The sequence below is a fragment of the Bos indicus x Bos taurus genome, chromosome 17 (genome assembly GCF_003369695.1).
Source record: "Bos indicus x Bos taurus breed Angus x Brahman F1 hybrid chromosome 17, Bos_hybrid_MaternalHap_v2.0, whole genome shotgun sequence".
Classification (NCBI taxonomy): domain Eukaryota; kingdom Metazoa; phylum Chordata; class Mammalia; order Artiodactyla; family Bovidae; genus Bos; species Bos indicus x Bos taurus.
Window position 1 is genome coordinate 70796763 of NC_040092.1, and position 20663 is coordinate 70817425.

A 20663-nucleotide genomic window follows, 5' to 3' on the forward strand; every position below is an offset into this window, starting at 1 on the left:
GTATAGTTAAATAAAATTTCCAAACATTTTGATAATTGTTTTAATTGAAAGTTCTTTCTAATTTGCACATGGCTGTAGTTTACCATTTTAAACAAACTGACAATTCAATGCTTCTTTTTAAAAAATTTACCCTTGTGAAGAATAATAAATGCTTTCAGATATTTTCTACATATGAGAATAAAATTTCATTATTTGAGGCTTATTATCAAAAATAGAAAAAATAATAATCAAATGAAAGACTAACATATTTAAAACATAATTGAACAGAATTTGAATCTGATATTGTGGTATACTGAAACTAATCCAAGGTAGCAAAAATTCAGTCAGTACAAGCAGAGGACATCTAGGGATTTTGGAAATAGAGCTGCTGTTTCTCATATATTTCTTTAAAAATATTGTTTGTGCAGTTATGTTAAGTCATGATCTTCTAAATAACTAGAGTAATATTCAAAATTGACTTTTAAAAATAATTTAATAAAATCATATTAAGTGGGAGCAGTTTTTTTATATGTAGAGTCAGTGAGGATTGTATAGGAGTTAGAACTTCAGCAAATAGACAGTATTAATACAACAAAGACTAATGTAGAAGTTGATGCAAAGGTTGAAAATAAATTTACAAAAGCTAATAAAATGCCTAGAACAGTAACTAACCATTATTACCACAATAACAATGAAGCTGTTTGTGTTTGAATTTAACAATACACCTAAGCCAAAGTTGAATTAATATAAAAATAATATGCAGTGAGCAGATATCATACATAAGGTACAATTTAAAAAATTAATGTTCCCATTGAAGACCTAAGTTATGACAACCTCTTTGAATGTGCCTTCTAAATACTTTACTTCCCAGTTGTGTGAGGGAAGCTCATTGAGGCCTTATAAGATATCAACCAGAAGAATATTCACAGTATTTCTTAAAAACACTACATTTTCCCTATCATATCAGGTAAAATAATTTAATGTACTTATTTTAACAAAACGCCCATAGTTACTAACTCCAAACTATATAGTAGCTTTTTTTGTTTCTTAAATTTCTAGCATTAACTGTGGTTCTTAAAGATATCTACAGTTGATATTTTAATTGTCATGCTATTACTGAAAGTAACCAAGTTTATTCTGAAAGTTCTACTGTAATTCACCTCTAAAACTGACTTTATGTGGAAAGTTTCAGTATAAAAATATATCTACTATATATATATATATATGTCAAGATTGATTCTACTACATTTTTAGAATAAGCACAGAGTTTTATATCAGACAATTTGAGTTTTAACATCTAACTTTACACTGTAACCCTGGGAACATTATATTCTTTCTTTATCAGACAATTTGAGTTTTAACATCTAACTTTACACTGTAACCCTGGGAACATTATATTCTTTCTTTGAGCCTCAGTTCCTAAACCATAAAATGAGACCATCACCACAGTTCTCAAAGGGTGGCATGAAGTTAAAAGAGCTCGTGTATGTGCTAACTACTGGGCTGGGCACAGCATAGTATACCAGGTTTAAATGTTTCTTCTTTTCTCCTCTCTTTCCTATTCCTAATACTTTGGCTCACTGGAGATTGGTGAAAAAAATATAGAAGAAGTTACTGGAATAAATCAGCTCCACTAAAAAGCTCCTTATATTGCAGGCAATATTTATACATTTCCAAAGTAATGTTCCATGAGATCAAAAGATTGTTTTTAAAAATGTATTTACATAATACAGTTCATACACAAGAAAAGATTTTCAAGGCAACAATGGAAAAAAAACAAGCTAAATCTATGTGTATAGTTTAATTTTGTAAAATGAAGAAAGATTTTTAATTTTATTAAATATTGAATGTTCATGGACAGACAACAGAACCAAAGCTACTTCATACAGCAATCTATATCAACATAAAAAAATATCAAAATAGAGTTTCTCTGAAGGAAGGAGCCTTTTTTAAAATGGGATTGATAATAATGAGAAATTCCAATTATTTGTCCATGAAACAGCTTATTAAAGTTGCTACTTCAAACAGGATTCTAGCAGAACTTGGCATGTAAATTTAAACTTATCAGCCACCCACTACTTTTCACCTTCTTGTAGCTTCACTCATTCAGACAATCTCACATATACATACATTAATATTTTAAAAAATCCTGGCTTCAAAGCAGAAAATTAATTTTCTACAATAAAAGTAGGTCACCATATTTATAGGTAAAGATCTCAGTCACAGAAATTAATTTTCCTCATAGAGATGCTAACTAACATATACTACTATACTCAACTTTTCAAAAAAGGTGTGTCTCTTAGGAGGATCTGCTCAATCATTCACAATAATTCTAAGGCATTATAAGCAGTTGTTCCACAGGACAAGAGCTACCCTTGCAATGACATACTTTTGATACATTTAGCAAGTCTTTAGTCTTCAAGTGCTACCAGCCAGACAGAGACATTTGTAGTCTACAGGTGGTTGGCTCAAAGGTCAAAAACTTTGTTTAAAAAAAATGTTTATGGAATAGCACCATAGAAAGTCTTTCAGAAACATGTCTTTTTTTTTTTTTTTCAACATACATTTTAAAAACCTGAATTCTAGGAAGAAAAAGAAAAATTTCAGTTCTAACAAGGCTTACCCACTTCATTTCATTAAAAAAAGAAATTAACCTTGACAACATCAACATTAACAGCTACAACAGATCAACAACAAAAGGGAGAATAGCAGCAGTAGAACTTGAGCATGAGCCATCTAGGCAGTCACTTTAAAATGATCCGGTTCACACCTGTTGGGAATTATCTCACCAAGTTCATAAGACATCATGAGGTCTCTTAAATTTGGTGTGAAAAGGCAGCATTTCTCACTGAAAGAATTAAGTTTACCGATAAACTGGGCATTTTCCAGCACTTAAATAAAATTATGTCTAGAATTAACTAAATGATAGACAATACTGACATTTCAAACTTGTCAAAGGTCAGGAAAATGAAATGGTTTCAAGATCGTTTATGTTTCAAAGAGGTAAATTTAGCCTGCAAGTGAAAATAATGAAGCTGAAATATTCCAGTTTCCAAACACTGGTCATACCCATATTTAAAGTATAAACCACCCTTAAAAGACTTCCACTTCACAAAAACTTATATGGATCTGGTTTACATTGTCTTTAAGATGCACAGTCAAAGCAATTATCCTAAGATTCAAGGAGAGAGTTTTCCAGTTTATAACCTGTAAGATCATTTTATTTCTCCCATATATTGAGAAATTGTCAAAAAGAACATTCTGCAGGGTCACAGACCCTGAAAGGAACTATTTGAAGTGTGAAGCATCTGTGTTGTGCTGTGAACAAATTGTGAAGTCTTCTTTGAATCATGATGCTCTTTCACCAACTTTATTTCTATTTATACTGTCAAGAATGGAGTTCAAATATCCTGGTAATGCTCATCAGGATTAGCTGGAAACTTCTCTTGTAGTGCAGAGATAATTCTGGTCTTGCAGTTTTCTTTTGCTCAAACTCATATGAAACGTTTGTGCTAAAATCTTCATTTAAAAAAGAAGTACATCTTCTCTGCATTACACACATTCCTTTATGTTCTGATGGAGGTTTTGGTTATTTTTTGGTATGTGTGGAATCTGGATATCTGATGCTTTTGTATCTTATATGAAATCCTTTCTTGCTGATTGTGTCATCAGTGTGAAAATGAATTAAAACTGTATCACCAATTGAATAGATTTCTTCTGGTGGCTGAAGACAAAGACAAACAAAGACACACAAACAAAAAACAATAAAATGAATTATTTTTTCTTCAATGTCATTCATATTTGGAAATTTGGTATAAAATTGAATCCTCCTAACAACCTTGAAAAGTAAATGAGTGACTTTATTTTACAGGTGAGAAAGCTTGAGTTTCAGAGAACAGATGATGTGCTCAAGATCACAAAGTTGATCAGTGATATAGCTGAGCTTTGAACATAATTAATTCTGCTTCCAAGTTCTGGAACTTGGTGTTTTCCCCCAAAATTTTAAACCAAGTCCCTTTGATTTACAAATAATTAAAGTGAAGCTCAGAGAGAAAAAAGAGACATTAAAATTATTTCAGAAGCTGCTCTAAGGCAGAGCCACTTCCTGAATCCAAATTGTCCATTCCTTCTTGTTTTAGTAATCTAAGTACTGAGAAGCACTTTCGTTTCATTTCAGTAGTAATTTGGACAGGAGTTCAATATTATTCAAATTCAGTATTATTTAAGTAACAGTTATTGGTAGACATTTGAAAAATTGAACTAAAGCTTTAGAACAAAATATGTATTCAGAAGAACATTTGATATTAATGTGCTGAATCCTGGGGGAAAGCATTGAGAAAACCTTAAGCTTTCCTTTTTCTTATTTATCATGTTGATGCCCTCTAACCTATTTTTGGTACTGTGTCCTGTGCACACTGCAGTGGAGCAACATTCAATAGGCTAAACCTCCACGCTGGTGGCAGATCCTGCCACCTATCAGATATATGTTGAGGGGGGATCTCAATTTGAATTGTGCATATTCTTTTTCTTCTATGCTTTAATTTAAAAGTTTGCAAAACTGTCATGGTGTGTGTTAAGGTATATTGCTTTTAGATAATTAAATATTTTGTGCAAAATTAAAAGCATGAATTAAAAAAGTTAGAATGTGGACAGTAACAAGAATTATAGTTACTGAATTCATCTGTCTTGTTCGATGTTATTGAGCAATTCACTAGCAATAGAGAAGGGAAGAGACATGTTGTAACTTATCAAGCCATTAATAATATAATGTCACATTTTTTTGTAAAAGCATTGCTGACTTACACATCTTACATATATTGATTCACCAATTTATAGGTATTTTTATCATGTCTATGGTACCCTGTTGGTACTGTATTTACCCCTGATCCACAGAATCGACCAAGCCCCACTGCTGTTGAATCAAGACCATCAAAGAGCTCAACGTAGTCATAGCCACAGTCAGCTTCTTCTTCCACTTCAAAAATCTGGAAGGATAATTCGAGTCGAGAGCCCCGTTCTGACACTAAGAGCCATTCACAATCAACTTGTCCTGGGTAGTTGTTATCACCAAACTGAGCATGTGAGTACAGATCTCTGGGTTTTGATTCCACTTTCAGTCTGCCACCACACTCTGCCCAAGGAATAAAAATGAGATAAGTGAGCTCAATGAGCTTTAACAACTCCAATTTCTCTTTTAGTGTAGTATAACCACTCTCTAACTTCTGTATTCATTACCATGGTCAGTTATGCTTCCCATATTTGAAGATTCCAATGATGTAGTGGATACTGATAGGCCCTAGGTTTGGTAGGCTGGGTTTGGTATTTCAGCTTCACACTTACTAGTTCAGTGACTTTGGATAAGTGACATCGCTTCTCTGATACATAAGGTAAAGTGCAGATGACAACAATAGTACCAATCTTAGCAGGCTTTAAGGATTTAATTAGCACATGAAAATCGCTTAAAACAGTACCTGCCATATAGTAACCAGTCAGTCCTAAAGGAAATCAACCCTGAATGCTGAAGTTGAAACTCCAGTGCTTTGGCCACGTAATGTGAAGAGCCGTCTCATTGGAAAAGACTCTGATGTTGGACAAGACTGAAGGCAGGAGAAAAAGTGGGCAGCAGAGGATGAGATGGTTGGATGGCATCACCAACTCAATGGACATTTCTTGTTGTTCATTCTCTCGTCATGTCTGACTTTGCAAACCCATGGATTGCAACATGCCAGTCTTCCCTGTCCTTCACTACCTTCTGGAGTTTGCTTAAACTCACATCCATCAAATCAATGATGCCATCCAATCATCTCATCCACTGTCACCCCTCTCTCCTCCTACCTTCAGTCTTTCCCAGCATCAGGGTCTTTTCCAATGAGTCGGGTCTTCCCATCAGATGGCCAAAGTATTGGAGCTTCAGTTTTAGCATCAGTAGTTCCAATGAATATTCAGGGTTGACTTCCTTCAGGATTTACTGGTTTGATCTCCTTGCTGCCAAGGGACTCTCAAGAGTCTTCTCTAGCACCACAATTCAAAAACATTAATTTCTCACTGCTCAGACTTCTTTATGGTCCAACTCTGACATCTGTACATGACTACTGGAAAAACCATAACTTTGACTACACAAAACTTTGTTAGCAAAGTGATGTCTGTTTATTAATACACTGTCTAGGTTGGTCATAGCTTTTCTTCCAAGGAGCAAGCATCTTTTAATTTCATCCCTGCTGTCACCATCTGCAGTTATCTTAGAGTCCAAGAAAATAAAACCTGTCACTTTCCATTTTTTTCCCCATCTATGTGCATGAAATGATGGAATTGGATGCCATGATCTTAGTTTTATGAATGCTGGATTTTCAAGCCAGCTTTTTCACTCTCCTCTTTTACCTTCATCAAGAAGCTTTTTAGTTCCCCTTTGCTTTCTGCCATAAGGGTGGTGTCATCTGCATATCTGAGGTTATTGATATTTCTCCTGGCAATCTTGATTCCAGCTTGTGCTTCATCCAGTCTGGCATTTTGCATGATGTACTCTGCATATAAGTTAAATAAGCAGGGTGACAATATACAGTTTTGACTGATTTCCAAATTTGAACCAAACTGTTGTTCCATGTCTGGTTCCAACTGCTGCTTCTCAACCTGCATACAGGTTTTTCAGGAGGAAGGTAAGGTGGTCTGATATTCCCATCTCTTTAAGAACTTTCCACAGTTTGTTGTGATTCATGCAAAGACTTTATCATAATCAATGAAGCAGATGTTTTTCTGGAATTCCCTTTCTTTTTCTATGATCCAATGGATGTCAGCAATTTGACCTCTGTTCCTCTGCCTTTTCTAAATCCAGTTTATACATCTGGAATTTCTTGGTTCACGTACTGTTAAAGCCTAGCTTGGAGGATTTTGAGTGTTACTTTGCTAGCATGTAAAGTGAGTGCAATTGTGAGGTAGTTTGAACATTTCTTTGGCATGGCCCTTCTTTGGGATTGAAATGAAAACTGACCTTTTCTTGTCCTGAGCCCATTGCTGAGTTTCCCAAATTTGCTGACATACTGAGTGCAGCACTTTTACAGCATCATCTTTTAGGATTTGAAATAGCCTAGATGGAATTCCATCACCTCCACTAGTTTTGTTTGTAGTAATGCTTCCTAAAGGCCACTTAACTTTACACTCTAGGATTTCTGGCTCTAGGTGAGTGATCACGCCATAATGGCTGTCCAGGTCATGAAGACCTTTTTTCTATAGTTCTTCTGTGTATTCTTGCCACCTCTTCTTAATATCTTCTGCTTCTGTTGGGATCATATTGTTTCTGTTCTTTATTGAGCCTATCTTTGCATGAAATGTTCCCTTGGGATCTCTAATTTTCTTCAAGTAGTCTCTAGTCATTCCCATTCTATTATTTTCCTCTATTTCTTTGCATTGTTCACTTAAGAAGGCTTTCTTATCTGTCCTTGTTATTCTTTGGAACTCTGCATTCACATACATGGGTGTATCTTTCAATGGATGTGAGTTAGGGCAAACTCTGGGAGATAGTGAAAGACAAGGAAGCCTGGTGTGCTGCAGTCCATGGGGTCACAGAGTCAGACACGATTGAGTGACTGAAAAACAACTTATAGTAGCTCTCAATGAATATTTGTTATTGTTATACATTATACTGTTTTCACTCTTAAATAACTGTTTTCAAGGACAAGAAGGTCAGTGTTCAAGTTAAATCTTAATATTTTAAGAACCCAGAAGCCAAAGTAATAAGAAATAACTGAAAAAATGAACAATATAAAAATCCTGTATGTGTATATGTGCCGTATAGAATTCTTTACATAGAATATACAGACCAGTATTACTTTACTTAGGTTGAATTACTTATCTAACTTGATTTGGAATAACATACACCCCTCATAAATTGTAGTTTATCTTGTAGTTCTAGAACATTATGAATCATATTTTTTGTGTTTAACAAACAAAAAATGCTCTTTCATAGCTTTTTCAGAGAGATATTAATAAACATATGATTTACCAGTTATTACTTCTGTCATTAGAGGTAAATATAACAAATATAATATATACCTGCATAAAATTTACAGTTAATGTATTTTAGAGAATAAAAGTTTTCAAAAATTACTCTTTGTAGCCTGGGCCCCCAAATTTTACAATGACTAGAGAGGAAATGAATGTTCAAACTACTGTAAACTTGTGCTCATGTCATATGCTAGCAAGGTTATGCTCAAAATTCTTAAGTTAGGTTTCAGGAGTACATGAACTGAGACTTTTCAGATGTACAAGTGGGTTTAGAAAACACATAGAGGAACCAGAGATCAAATTGTCAACCTTCTTTGGATCATGGAGAAAGCAAGGGAGTTCCAGAAAAACATCTACTTCTGCTTAATTGACTACACTAAAGCCTTTGGATGTGTGGATCACAACAAACTGTGGTAAATTCTTAAAGAAATGGGAGTAACAGACCACCTTACCTGTCTCCTGAGAAACCTGTATGCAGATCAAGAAGCAACAGTTGGAATCAGACATGGAACAATAGACTGGTTCAAAATTAGGAAAGGAATACGTCAAGGCTGTATATTATCACCCTGCTTATTTAATTTATAGGCAGAGTACATCATGTGAAATCCTGGGCTGGATGAGTCACAAGCTGGTATCAAGACTTCTGGCAGAAACAGCAACAATTTCAGCTATGCAGATGAAACAACTCTTACGGCAGAAAGCAAAGGAGAACTAAAGAGCCTCTTGATGAAAGTGAAAGAGGAGAGTGGAAAAAGTTGGCTTAAAACTCAACATTCAGAAAACTAAGATCATGGCATCTGGTCCCATTAATTCATGGCAAATAGATGGGGAAACAATGGAAACAGAGACTTTATTTTTTCGAGCTCCAAAATCACTGCAGATGGTGACTGCAGCCATGAAATGAAAAGATGCTTGCACCTTGGAAGAAAAGCTATGACCAAAGTAGATAGCGTATTAAAAAGCAGAGACATTACTTTGCTGACAAAGGTCCATCTAGTCAAAGCTATGGTTTTTCCAGTAGTCCTGTATGGATGGGAGAGTTGGAATATAAAGAAAATTGAGCACTGAAGAATTGATGCTTTTGAACTGTGGTGTTGGAGAAGACTCTTGAGAGTCCCTTGTACAGCAAGGAGATCCAGCCAGTCTATCCTAAAGAAAATCAGTCCTGATTATTCATTGGAAGGACTTATGCTGAAGCTGAAACTCCAATATTTGGCCACCTGATGTGAAGAACTGACTCATTGGAAAAAACCCTGATGCTGGGAAAGTTTGAAGGTGGGAGGAAAAGGGGACGATGGAGGATGAGATGGTTGGATGGCATCACTGACTCGATGGAAATGGGTTTGAGTAAACTCCGGGAGTTTGTGATGGCTAGGGAACCCTGGCCTGCTGCAGTCCATGAGGTCGCAAAGAGTTGGACACAACTGAATGACTGAACTGAACTGAAAGGGTACTAAAGAATCTCTTAATGAGAGTGAAAGAGGAAAGTGAAAAGCTGGCTTGAAAATCAACATTCAAAAAACTAAGATCATGGCATGTGGTCCCATCACTTCATGGCAAATAGATGGGGGAAAAAATGGAAACAGTGACAGATTTTATTTTCTTGGACTCCAAAATAACTGCAGATGGTGACTGCAGCCATGAAATGAAAAGACACTTGCTCCTTGGAAGAAAAGCTATGGCCAAGCTAGACAGCATATTAAAAAGCAGAGACATTACTTTGCCAACAAAGGTCCTTATAGTCAAACCTATGGTTTTCCAGTAGTCATGTACAGATGTGAGAATTGAACCATAAAGAAGGCCAAAGGATTGATGTTTTCAAACTGTGGTGTTGGAGAAGACTCTTGAGTGTCCCTTGGACAGCAAGGAGATCAAACCAATCTATCTAATTGAAATCAGCCCATATATTCATTGGAAGTGATGATGCTGAAGCTGAAGCTACAGTACTTTGGCCACATGATGTGAAAAGCTGACTCATTGGAAAAGACCATGATGCTGGAAAAGAATGCAGGCAAAAAAAGACGAGGGTGGCAGAGGATGAGATAGTTAGATAACATCACTCACTCAGTGAACATCAGTTTGAGCAAACTCCAGGAGATGGTGGAGAACAGAAGAGCCTAGCATGCTGCAGCCCATGGGTTCACAGAGTCAGACATGACTTAGTGACTGAACAACAACAGAGAGTAGATAAAAGTAGAGGATGCCTACAGTCTCCTCCAACCAACATATAAGCATGACTGGGCCTAGGGAGAAAAAGGAAATGATATGAAAAGTGCCATGAGAAATTAGAGTTTCATTCTGCCCTTATTTGCAATGACTGAGAGGTTACTGGGAAGCAGAAATTTCATTATGAAACCAGGGAAGTCCCCAGAAAAGTGGGATGAGTCGGGAGAGAACAGGAACAAAAATACAATGTGGAAAGATTTGGACAGATAAACCAATGGTTATTGAAACACAATTTTAACCCTGGTGTGGTCTTCTGTGACCAGACAGTCCTTGGCAGCACCATGTGAGGGTGAATTAGGATAGCTAAAACTCTTACTTAGATTTTTTCAGATTGGTATATGGTTTACCCACATTGTGGCTTGGTGATTTTAACTAACAAAATATTTCTGAATCCCCAAGATGGAACCCTATTCAGATGTGTCTGAATACAAGTAGGCTCAGCCAAAACTCTGGGCATTGCTACATACAACTGCACATTCAGAGACCTTGGTGTGACTATAGATGCAAAAAAATTCCAACTAGTGTTTCAGTCATGAGAATGCCTTCCGCATCATGTTAAATGATAACAACTATGTATAAAAGAATGAAATTAGAACACTTCCTAACACCATACACAAAAATAAATTCAAAATGGGTTAAAGACCTAAATGTAAGACCAGAAATTATAAAACTCTTAGAGGAAAATATAGGCAGAATACTCTTTGACATAAATCACAGCAAGATCCTCTATGACCATATCCTACAGTAATGGAAGCAAAAACAAAAATAAATAAATGAAATTCAATTAACCTTAAAAGCTTTTGCACAGTGAAGGAATCTATAAACAAGGCGAAAAGACCACCCTCAGAATGGGAGAAAAAACAGCAAACAAAACAACTGACAGGGAATTAATCTCCAAAATTTATAAGCAGCTCATTCAGCTCAATACCAGAAAAACAAACAACCCAGTCAAAAGTGAGCAGAAGACCTAAACAGATATTTCTCCAAAGAAGACATACAGATGGCTAAAAACACATGAAAAGATGCTCAACATGGCTCATTATTAGAGAAATACAAATCAAAATTGCCATGAGGTATCATCTCACACTGGTCAGAATGACAATCATGAAAATATCTATAAACAATAAATGCTGGAGAAGGTGTGCAGAAAAGGGAACCTTCTTGCACTGCTGGTGGGAATGCAAACTGATCTATAATCACTATGGAGAATAGTGTAGAAATTTCTTTAACAAACTAGGAATCAAACCACCACATGATCCAACAATCCCACTACTGGGCATATATACTCAGAGGAAACCATAATTGAAAAAGACACATGTACCCTACTGTTCATTGCAGCACTATTTACAATAGCTAGGACATGGAACAACCTAGATGTCCACTGGCAGATGAATGGATAAAGAAGCTGTGGTACTATTAATACACAATGAAATATTACTTAGCCATAATAAGGAACACATTTGACTCAGTTCTAATAATGCGGATGAACCTAGGGCTTACTATAGAGAGTGAAGTCATAAAGAGAAAAACAAATATTGTATGCTAACGCATATATATAGAATCTAGAAAGATAGTACTGATGAAACTGTCTGCAGGGCAGCAATGGAGATGCAGACATAGAAAACTGACTGGTGGACACAGTGGAGGAAGGGGAGTTTGGGACGAATTGAGAGAAACATTGAAATATATACATTACTATATATAAAATTAGATAGCCAGTGGAACTTTGCTGTATGATGCAGAGAGTCCTAAACTGGTACACTGTGACAACCTAGAGGGTAGGATGGGGTGGGAGATGGGGGGAAGTTCGAGAGGGAGGGGACTTAGTATACATACCTATGGCTGATTCATATTGATATATGGCAGAAACCAACACAACATTGTAAAGTAATTATACTCCAATTAAAAATAATTAAATTTAAATAAAAATAAATAAATAAATATCCCTTTGTCTTCCAGTTTGTAGGACGAGTGTCTTGCACAATCTATTGATATAGGTCCCATGTGTGCTTATAACCACCCTCTCTGGAAAGCTGGAAATCTTATCAGTCTTGGAAACTATCTCTTAAGTCCCACAGACTGGAAACTAAGCATCCTTCCTTTTCCACCATGGTGGGTCTCTTATCCCTAACTCCAAGAATTATTGTCCTCTCCCTGTGACAGAACTCTACAGCCAAATGGCCTGGATACAAATCTGAATTCTACTAGTCATCAGCTGTGGGATTTTGTCCCCCAGTTCATTTCTAAAGTAGGGATCATACACAGTACTCAAGTGATAGGATCTAGATGAAGAGCTATAGGCTGCTGCTGCTACTGCTAAGTTACTTCAGTCGTGTCCGACTCTGTGTGACCCCCTAGATGGCAGCCCACCAGGCTCCCCCGTCCCTGGGATTCTCCAGGCAAGAACACTGGAGTGGGTTGCCATTTCCTTCTCCAATGCAGGAAAGTGAAAAGTGAAAGTGAAGTCGCTCAGTCGTGTCTGACCCTCAGCGACCCCATGGACTGCGGCCTTCCAGGCTCCTCCATCCATGGAATTTTCCAGGCAAGAGTACTGGAGTGGGGTGCCATTGCCTTCTCTGGAGCTGTAGGCTAATACATGTGAAATTATTGAAATATATATGAAATTATTGAAAGATACCTGGCACGCAGGAAAAGCCACCTAAGAATACACTACCATCATTTTATTATTTTCCAGCGAGAACATCTAAATGGCATCATCTGTACTTCTAGGGATCCACTCAGGTATGAAAAGAAAAACCAGAAAAATTAAAAAACAATTTAAAGCACCATTAATCTGTTTTCAGAAAGGAAGAATTATCTTTTTGAAGGCCAGTAAAATATTTTGTGACAATATTTCTGAACTCATTATATAAATGTATAAATCAATGTAATTCCATTTACAAATACTTAATAAATTTGCTTTATTCTCAAAGTTTGATATAATTGAGTGATTTGCTTTGTTTACAATTGTCAGTACTTGCATTACTTTTATTCCACAGTGCAGGAAGAGGTGAACTGTGGGAGAGGTGCTGGCTTCTGTATGCCTACTTTGGAGAAACAAGGTGGCAAAACAAACCAGGATCCAGAGGAAACAATTCTCTGAGGGACCTAGTTCAGAACAGAAGTCAAGAAGGAAATGAAGTATTTGAACAAAATGGGGAAAAGAGACTTAACAAAGCCCTTGTGAATCTGAAATGTGAGGCTTCATTATTTGATTTTACTGAAAACGTCTAGAAAATGACAATACTCAAATGACTTAAACTACAATTAAGACTGACTTGAATTGTTTCAGAAAAGGTGACCATCATTTTAATTTGGAAAGACATTTGTTTATTTCCTGGTAAAGTTCCTATGAGGGCCTGTAATCTGACCAATAAATGCTTTTAGTAGGCATAGAACTATAATTTAATTTAGTTTTATCAACATAATTTCAAAGGTGCTGAATAGTATATTATTTGATTTTTAAATGTCATTGACAATTATGATGATGCTTTACGCTGCAGAAAAATGTCCTGCCAGACATGCAGTGTTTTAAAATATTTTCTTCCACACTTTTCCTCTTTTCCTGTACTATATATAGCCTTATCTTCTGAGAGAATACACAGGATACTTTTTTTAATTAAAAAATTTTTTTCTTCAATAGTTTATTTAATAATACCATTTCTTTTACCTGATTAAAATAAATTTGGACTTAGAATTTGAACCCACCTTCAGAGGAAAATGGCACCTTTTTCAATAAAGTCCATTTCCCACGGATTTGGAATGTATTACTTGTAAAAAGAAAAAAAAAGGAAAACCATAAAGCAACATTAATATTTATATTCACCTAATTTCAAAATTCATAGTGTTAGAAACTTTCCTTGTGGATATAATTAAAATTGTATATAGAAATATAAATTTGTTCAAGCAAATTAAAATGTATACTTCAGGGCCCATTAATAATAATTACATGCATTCTAGAAAGCAGTAAATAATGAATAAATGCCTTATACATTTAGCAAATTTGACAAATGTAGTATTGGACTTCACCCCACTCCAGTACTCTTCTTGCCTGGAAAATCCCATGCATGGAGGAGCCTGGTGGGCTGCAGTCTGTGGGGTCGCTAGGAGTCGGACATGACTGAGCACTTCACTTTCACTTTTCACTTTCATGCATTGGAGAAGGAAATGGCAACCCACTCCAGTGTTCTTGCCTGGAGAATTCCAGGGACAGGGGAGCCTGGTGGGTTGCCGTCTCTGGGGTCGCACAGAGTCGGACACGTCTGAAGCGACTTAGCAGCAGCAGCAGTATTAGACTTCACTGTCTTAACAAAAACCCACCGCAAATCTTAAATTTAACTTCTCAGTCTATAGCTGTCAAAAGGTAGATATTGCTTCTATTTTTTCATTGTCATTATTCATGTTGTTTAGTTGCTAAATTGTGTCCAACTCTTTCCCACCCCATGGACTATAGTACACCAGGTTCCTCTGTCCATGGGATTCTCCAGGCAAGAATACTGGAGTGGGTTGCCATTTCCTTCTCCAGGGTATATTTCTGACCCAGGGATCAAACTTGCATCTCCTGCATTGGCAGGCAGATTCTTTATGCTGATCCACCAGGGAAGCCCCTATTTTCTCATGAAGTGAAGTGAAAGTCGCTCAGTCGTGTCTGACTCTTTCAACCCTGGACTACATGGTCCATGGAATTCTCCAGGCCAGAATACTGGAGTGGGTAGTCTTTCCCTTCTCCAGGAGATCTTCCCAACCCAGGGATCAAACCCAGGTCTCCTACATTGCAGGCAGATTCTTTACCAGCTGAGCCACAAGGGAAGCCCCAAAATACTGGAGTGCAAAGCCTATTCCTTCTCTGGTGGATCTTCCCAACCCAGGAATCGAACCGGGGTCTCTTATTATTTTCTCATAAGTTCCCATAAAATTCCCATTTGTTTTGCTATGAATTATTAATACTCTACAGTGTCTATTTAAAGTACCAAATAAATATCTGATGAAAGACTGTGGAATAAATAAACTTGTTAAAGAGAAAGCTTTCAAAGAAATAAATAATAAGCAGTACATAATATTTCAGTATGTATAGCTGCTTGAGAGTACCAGTAAAAAATAAATCTACCCCAAAAATTCAAAGATAACTAGTTAAGTGAGAGTAACAATTTACACATGAAGAAGAGAAAGAAACAGATAATGCCAAAAATTTTGACAAGAGCACAAGTAAGTAGAAGTTGGGAGAGGATTCTAGTTCCAGCTGTTATTTTTTTGTGCTACTTTGGTAGTCATTAAGTTTTAGCCTCAGAAGCCTCATTTCTGAGATGACAGGACTGAATCAAACAATATCCAAGGCATGTTTTGCCTACAAAATAATAGTGAGGCTGCTTACATGGGTATTTGAATGGATATGGAATGAACAGTGAAGTAAAATGAAACTAGTCTGTTAGTTACTTTGGACAGAGGACTTGTATAAGGAAGCATTCAATCTCTATATATTGTTTCAATTAACAGTTATCCAGTTTTGTATTGGTTTTCTTCCTAGTCCAAAATGGGTATGTTTAGAGAAAATATACCATAGTAGAAAGTACATGAGCTTTGGACACAATCAGAATTAGGATGAAATCCCAGGTTTGAATTTTAGAAATTGTTGCACATTAATGTCTCAGATTTTAAATTTCTTTATCTGAAGATAAAGATAATTCCTACATCATATAGCTCTTTTGAGAGCTCAATGTATGTAGTTGTTAAGTGTATGTATGTGCCTGAAATATCAAGTGCATGCTACATATACCATTGGATTTCAATATATGATCTCTGTGATGATGTAATTAGAGCCTACCAATGAATTCTTAATGGTAATACATACACAGAAATAGCATCTATAGCAGAAGCCATGTAAATTAAGGAGTCATGGAGTTTTATAGTTGCAAGAAAACTTGAAGTTTAAGGTAAAGGCAAAGATAAAAAGAGAAACTATAAAAGTAAGTGACTGATGCTAAAGCTGAAACTCCAATACTTTGGCCACCCCATGCGAAGAGTTGACTCATTGGAAAAGACTCTGATGCTGGGAGGGATTGGGGGCAGGAGGAGAAGGGGACGACAGAGGATGAGATGGCTGGATGGCATCACTGACTCGATGGACAAGAGTTTTGGTGAACCCCGGGAGTTGGTGATGGACAGGGAGGCCTGGCGTGATGCAATTCATGGGGTCGCAAAGAGTTGGACACGACTGAGCGACTAAACTGAACTGAAGAGGAATTTATAGGTGAGTAAACTGAAGGTACTATATCAGCTGTTTCAAGAGTTTTGAAGCATATTTTTACATTCCATTCTTAGAAACTGTGACAGCCAGGATTATTTTAAAAATTATGCCATTAACACTATGATGTCAGAAAAATATTGATCAAGTAATGAGATTTCAATTTTTCTATTCCTTCAACATGTGATAAGTTATCAGGAAAGTAAAGAGTAAATGTCAAAGGCATAAAAAGTTCATTAATATGGAATATTTTTAATCCATGAAAGATTTTTCTCAAACCAGAATATTTATATTAATGATGAGAAATAATGACATTGTATTATTTTTGAGTCCAGTCATTACTAGCACGAATCAGATAAAATCCACTTTCTCACAAATAGACTTCAATATAAATCTGCTCATAGCAGAATATACTAGAGTGGAAAATAAAATTGAACAATAGAATAAAGTTATTATTTCTAAAATAGAATAAAAGTGAAAGAAAACAATAATCAAGAGAGCATGACAAACATTACTGCACGAAATTTTTTTTATGGATTAATTTGTAGACTGTTTTTTTTTACACCAAGAGGTAGCGCTCCTGGTAAAGAACCTGCCTGCCAAAGCAGTAGATGTCAGAGACTGGGGTTCAATCCCTGGGTCGAGAAGATCCCGTGGAGGAGGGCACGGAAACCCACTTCAGTATTCTTGCCTGGAGAATCCCCTGGCTACGGTGCTGCTGCTGCTAAGTCGCTTCAGTCGTGTCCGACTCTGTGCGACCCCATAGACGGCAACCCACCAGGTTCCACCGTCCCTGGGATCCTCCAGGCAAGAACACTGGAGTGGGTTGCCATTTCCTTCTCCAATGCATGAAAGTGAAAAGTGAAAGTGAAGTTGCTCAGTCATGTCTGACTCTTAGCGACCCCATGGACTGTAGCCCACCAGGCTCCTCCATCCATGGGATTTTCCAGGCAAGAGTACTGGAGTGGAGTGCTGTGGCAAAGCGCTGGACACGACAGAAGCCGCAGATCTCTCCTGGGGTCTCAGCAGTGAACGCACTGAGCCTGGCACCAGGTGTCGCTATAAGCTGAGCGACTTCAGTGAGTGTATATTTCAACTGAAGGATTTTAAAGGACACTCACTGCACTTTATGTAATATATTGTTAAATTTGCTCCAAATTAAAAGTTATTTTACATTTTTGCCTAAAATTTTTCATATTTGTCTAAATTATATTTTATTTCTTAAAAACTTCCATTATAGTTCTAACCTGTAAGGGTCAAATTAGAGATTAGGGTTAGGAAAAAGATGTATTGCATACCAAATAAAAGGGGGAAAGGTAGGCTCTGTAAACAGAGAGTTGAATTCAAAATTTGAATCACAAAAATATATTAATGTGAAAGTTAGCTAATAGGTAAAGCAAAAACTTTTAGTCACTCAGGATTTTAGCAATAACAAAATTTTTGAATTTCTAGCTATAGATTTCTATCTGTTAAATATAACATATAAATTGAATTTCTAAAGTTAGCATAGAATATACCATATAAATATTTAAGGTAGTTCTTCTTGATCATACCACATTGATAAAAATATTAATATGAAAGTTAGCTAATCATGTAGGATTTTAGCAAAAACAAAAATTTTCAATTTCAAGCTACAGATTCTATCTATTAAACACATAAATCAAATTGCCAAAATTAACATGGAATACACCTTATAAATATTAAGAGAGAGTTTTCTTGATCTTTGGGGCTTCCCTGACAGCTCAGTTTTTGATTATGAATCAGATCAAATTACTGTGTTTCTTTTAATTAGTGCAACAGCTACAAAGATCCAGTTTCAGTTTCAGTTCAGTAGCTCAGTTGTGTACGACTCTTTGCAATATCACGGACTGCAGCACTCCAGGCTTCCCTGTCCTTCACCAACTCCTGGAGCTTGCTCAAACTCATGTCCATTGAGTCAGTGATTCAGTCCAACCTTCTCATCCTCTGTCGTCCCCTTCTCCTCCTGCCTTCAATCTTTCCTAGCATCAGGGTCTTTTCCATTGAATCAGTTCTTCCCGTAAGGTGGCCACAGTATTGGAGCGTCTGCTTCAGCATCAGTCCTTCCAATAAATATTCAGAACTGATTTCCTTTAGGATTGACTGGTTTGATCTCCTTGGAGTCCAGGGGACTCTCAAGAGTCTTCTCCAGCACCACAGTTCAAAAGCATCAATTCTTCAGTGCTCAGCTTTCTTTACAATCCAACTCTCACAACCATACATGACTACTAGAAAAACCATAGCTTTGACTAGATGGACCTTTGTTGGCAAAATAACGTCTCTGCTTTTTAATATGCTATATAGGTTGGTCATAGCTCTTCTTCCAAGGTGCAAGCATCTTTTCATTTCATGGCTGCAGTCACCATCTGCAGTGATTTTGGAGCCCAAGAAGATAAAGTCTGTCACTGTTTCCATTGTTTCCCCATCTATTTGCCATGAAGTAATGGGACCAGATGCCATGATCTTAGTTTTCTGAATATTGAGCTACAAAGATAGGACTTCCCTTTTGGCTCAGCAGTAAAGAAGCTGCCTTCCAAGGCAGGAGATGCGGGTTCCATCCCTGGGGTGAGAATATCCCCTGGAGAAGAAAATGGCAACCCACTCCAGTATTCTTGCCTGGAAAATCCCATGGACAGAGGAGACCATGGGGTCACAAAGAGTAGGGCACAACTTAGTGACTAAACAACAACTACAAAGATGTTTAGGTAGGTTGCTACATGGTTCTCAAATATTTCATACAATGTTTCAGTGGGATTTCTTTTAATCCTGTTAGAAATACCCTGCCTTCACTAGAAGAGAAACTTGGTACTTACTCAGAAAAGAGAAGCATCACCTAATTTACTCACCTGTAGAATGTGCGGCTTGAAAACCTTTTCTTTGAACAGATGCATCAGAGACAAACCGAACAAACATGTTATTTCCAGTAGCCACAAGGGGCTCTGGTATCTTGTTCCCACACAGTCGTCCAAGAACTGGTGATTTTTCTGTTTCTCCATCAAATACTTCCAAGTGATCATAAGCACATTCTTGATGCTGCTCAATCTCAAATTCAGTAAAGGCCTATTAAGAAAGAAAAAAAAGAAAATTTATAAAGCCACATATCACTCAAAATGGGTTCTTTTCTTCGCAGCAGAAAGAGAAAGACAAATATTGTATATTAATGCATATACAAGGAATTTAAAAAGACAGTACTGATAATCCTACATGCAGGACAGCAAAGGAGACACAGATGTAAAGAACAGACTTTTGAACTAAGTGGGAAATGGCGAGGGTGGGATGATTTGAGAGAATAGCATTGAAACATGCATATTACCATATGTAAAATAGATGACCAGTGTAACTTTCGTGCATGAAGCAGGGCACCCAAAGCTGGTGCTCTGGGACAACCTAGAGGGATAGGGTAGGGAGGGAGGTGGGAAGGGGCCTCAGGATCGGGGGGACACATATATACCTGTGACCAATTCGTGTTGATGTATGGCAAAAACCAACAAGGTATTGAAAAGTAATTATCTTCCAATTAAAATTAATTAATTAATTGAAAAAATATGTTCAGGGTTTGCAAATGATTTAATCCATCTAGCACATTACTGAAAAGGGGTGTGAAATCAGTAGAATATTAAGTCTAGGAAGACATAATGAGGAAAACAATGCAATAATATCATGTGAAATTCTATTTGACTATTGCAACTAATTCTACTATTGCAATTAAGTCTACTCCAGAAATTAGACAGATCATAATAGCAAAATGATATTTTATTCTGAATTTATTCTTAATGTATTAGAAAATTTTATTTTATTTTATTTTATTTTTTATTTTTTTTAAGTTATATTTAAAATGTGATTCCTTCTGGTGTTGATGATCATAAACTGTTGAACATCATCATACCATTGAGCATTTAAAATAAAAAGAAAATCTCATAATTTTAAAAGTAAGTATTTTCACAAAAATTAAATACAGTAAACCTTAATAGAATACATAAAGGGGTTTTTCAGCATATATTTATTTAGATTTTACAACCCATATTATTAGAAAATAACAATATGTCTTCAAGATAGATTATTTTTAATTAACTTTTCAGAGACTTATTACACTTATTTTAATATTTGGAGTGTTACAAATTTTAGTATGCTTTTTTATGTGTAAATGTTACAAATTCTTAAAAGTTTATTAAATATTTAATATTAAATTCAACAACAAAGA

At 36.3% G+C, this 20663-nt stretch overlaps 1 protein-coding gene across 1 annotated transcript in view; it reads right to left on the reverse strand.

Annotated features, from left to right (window-relative positions):
• Positions 1-453: 453 nt before the first annotated feature.
• Positions 454-20663, reverse strand: part of TLL1 (tolloid like 1) — a gene marked incomplete at its 5' end in the record, with an annotated part of 170956 nt that continues 150746 nt past the window's right edge. Inside the window, 3 exons of the mRNA XM_027513518.1 lie at positions 454-3703; positions 4860-5110; positions 19309-19522. Of these exons, the coding sequence (XP_027369319.1) occupies positions 3569-3703; positions 4860-5110; positions 19309-19522 (600 nt within the window). The remainder of the gene's footprint in view (positions 3704-4859; positions 5111-19308; positions 19523-20663) is intronic.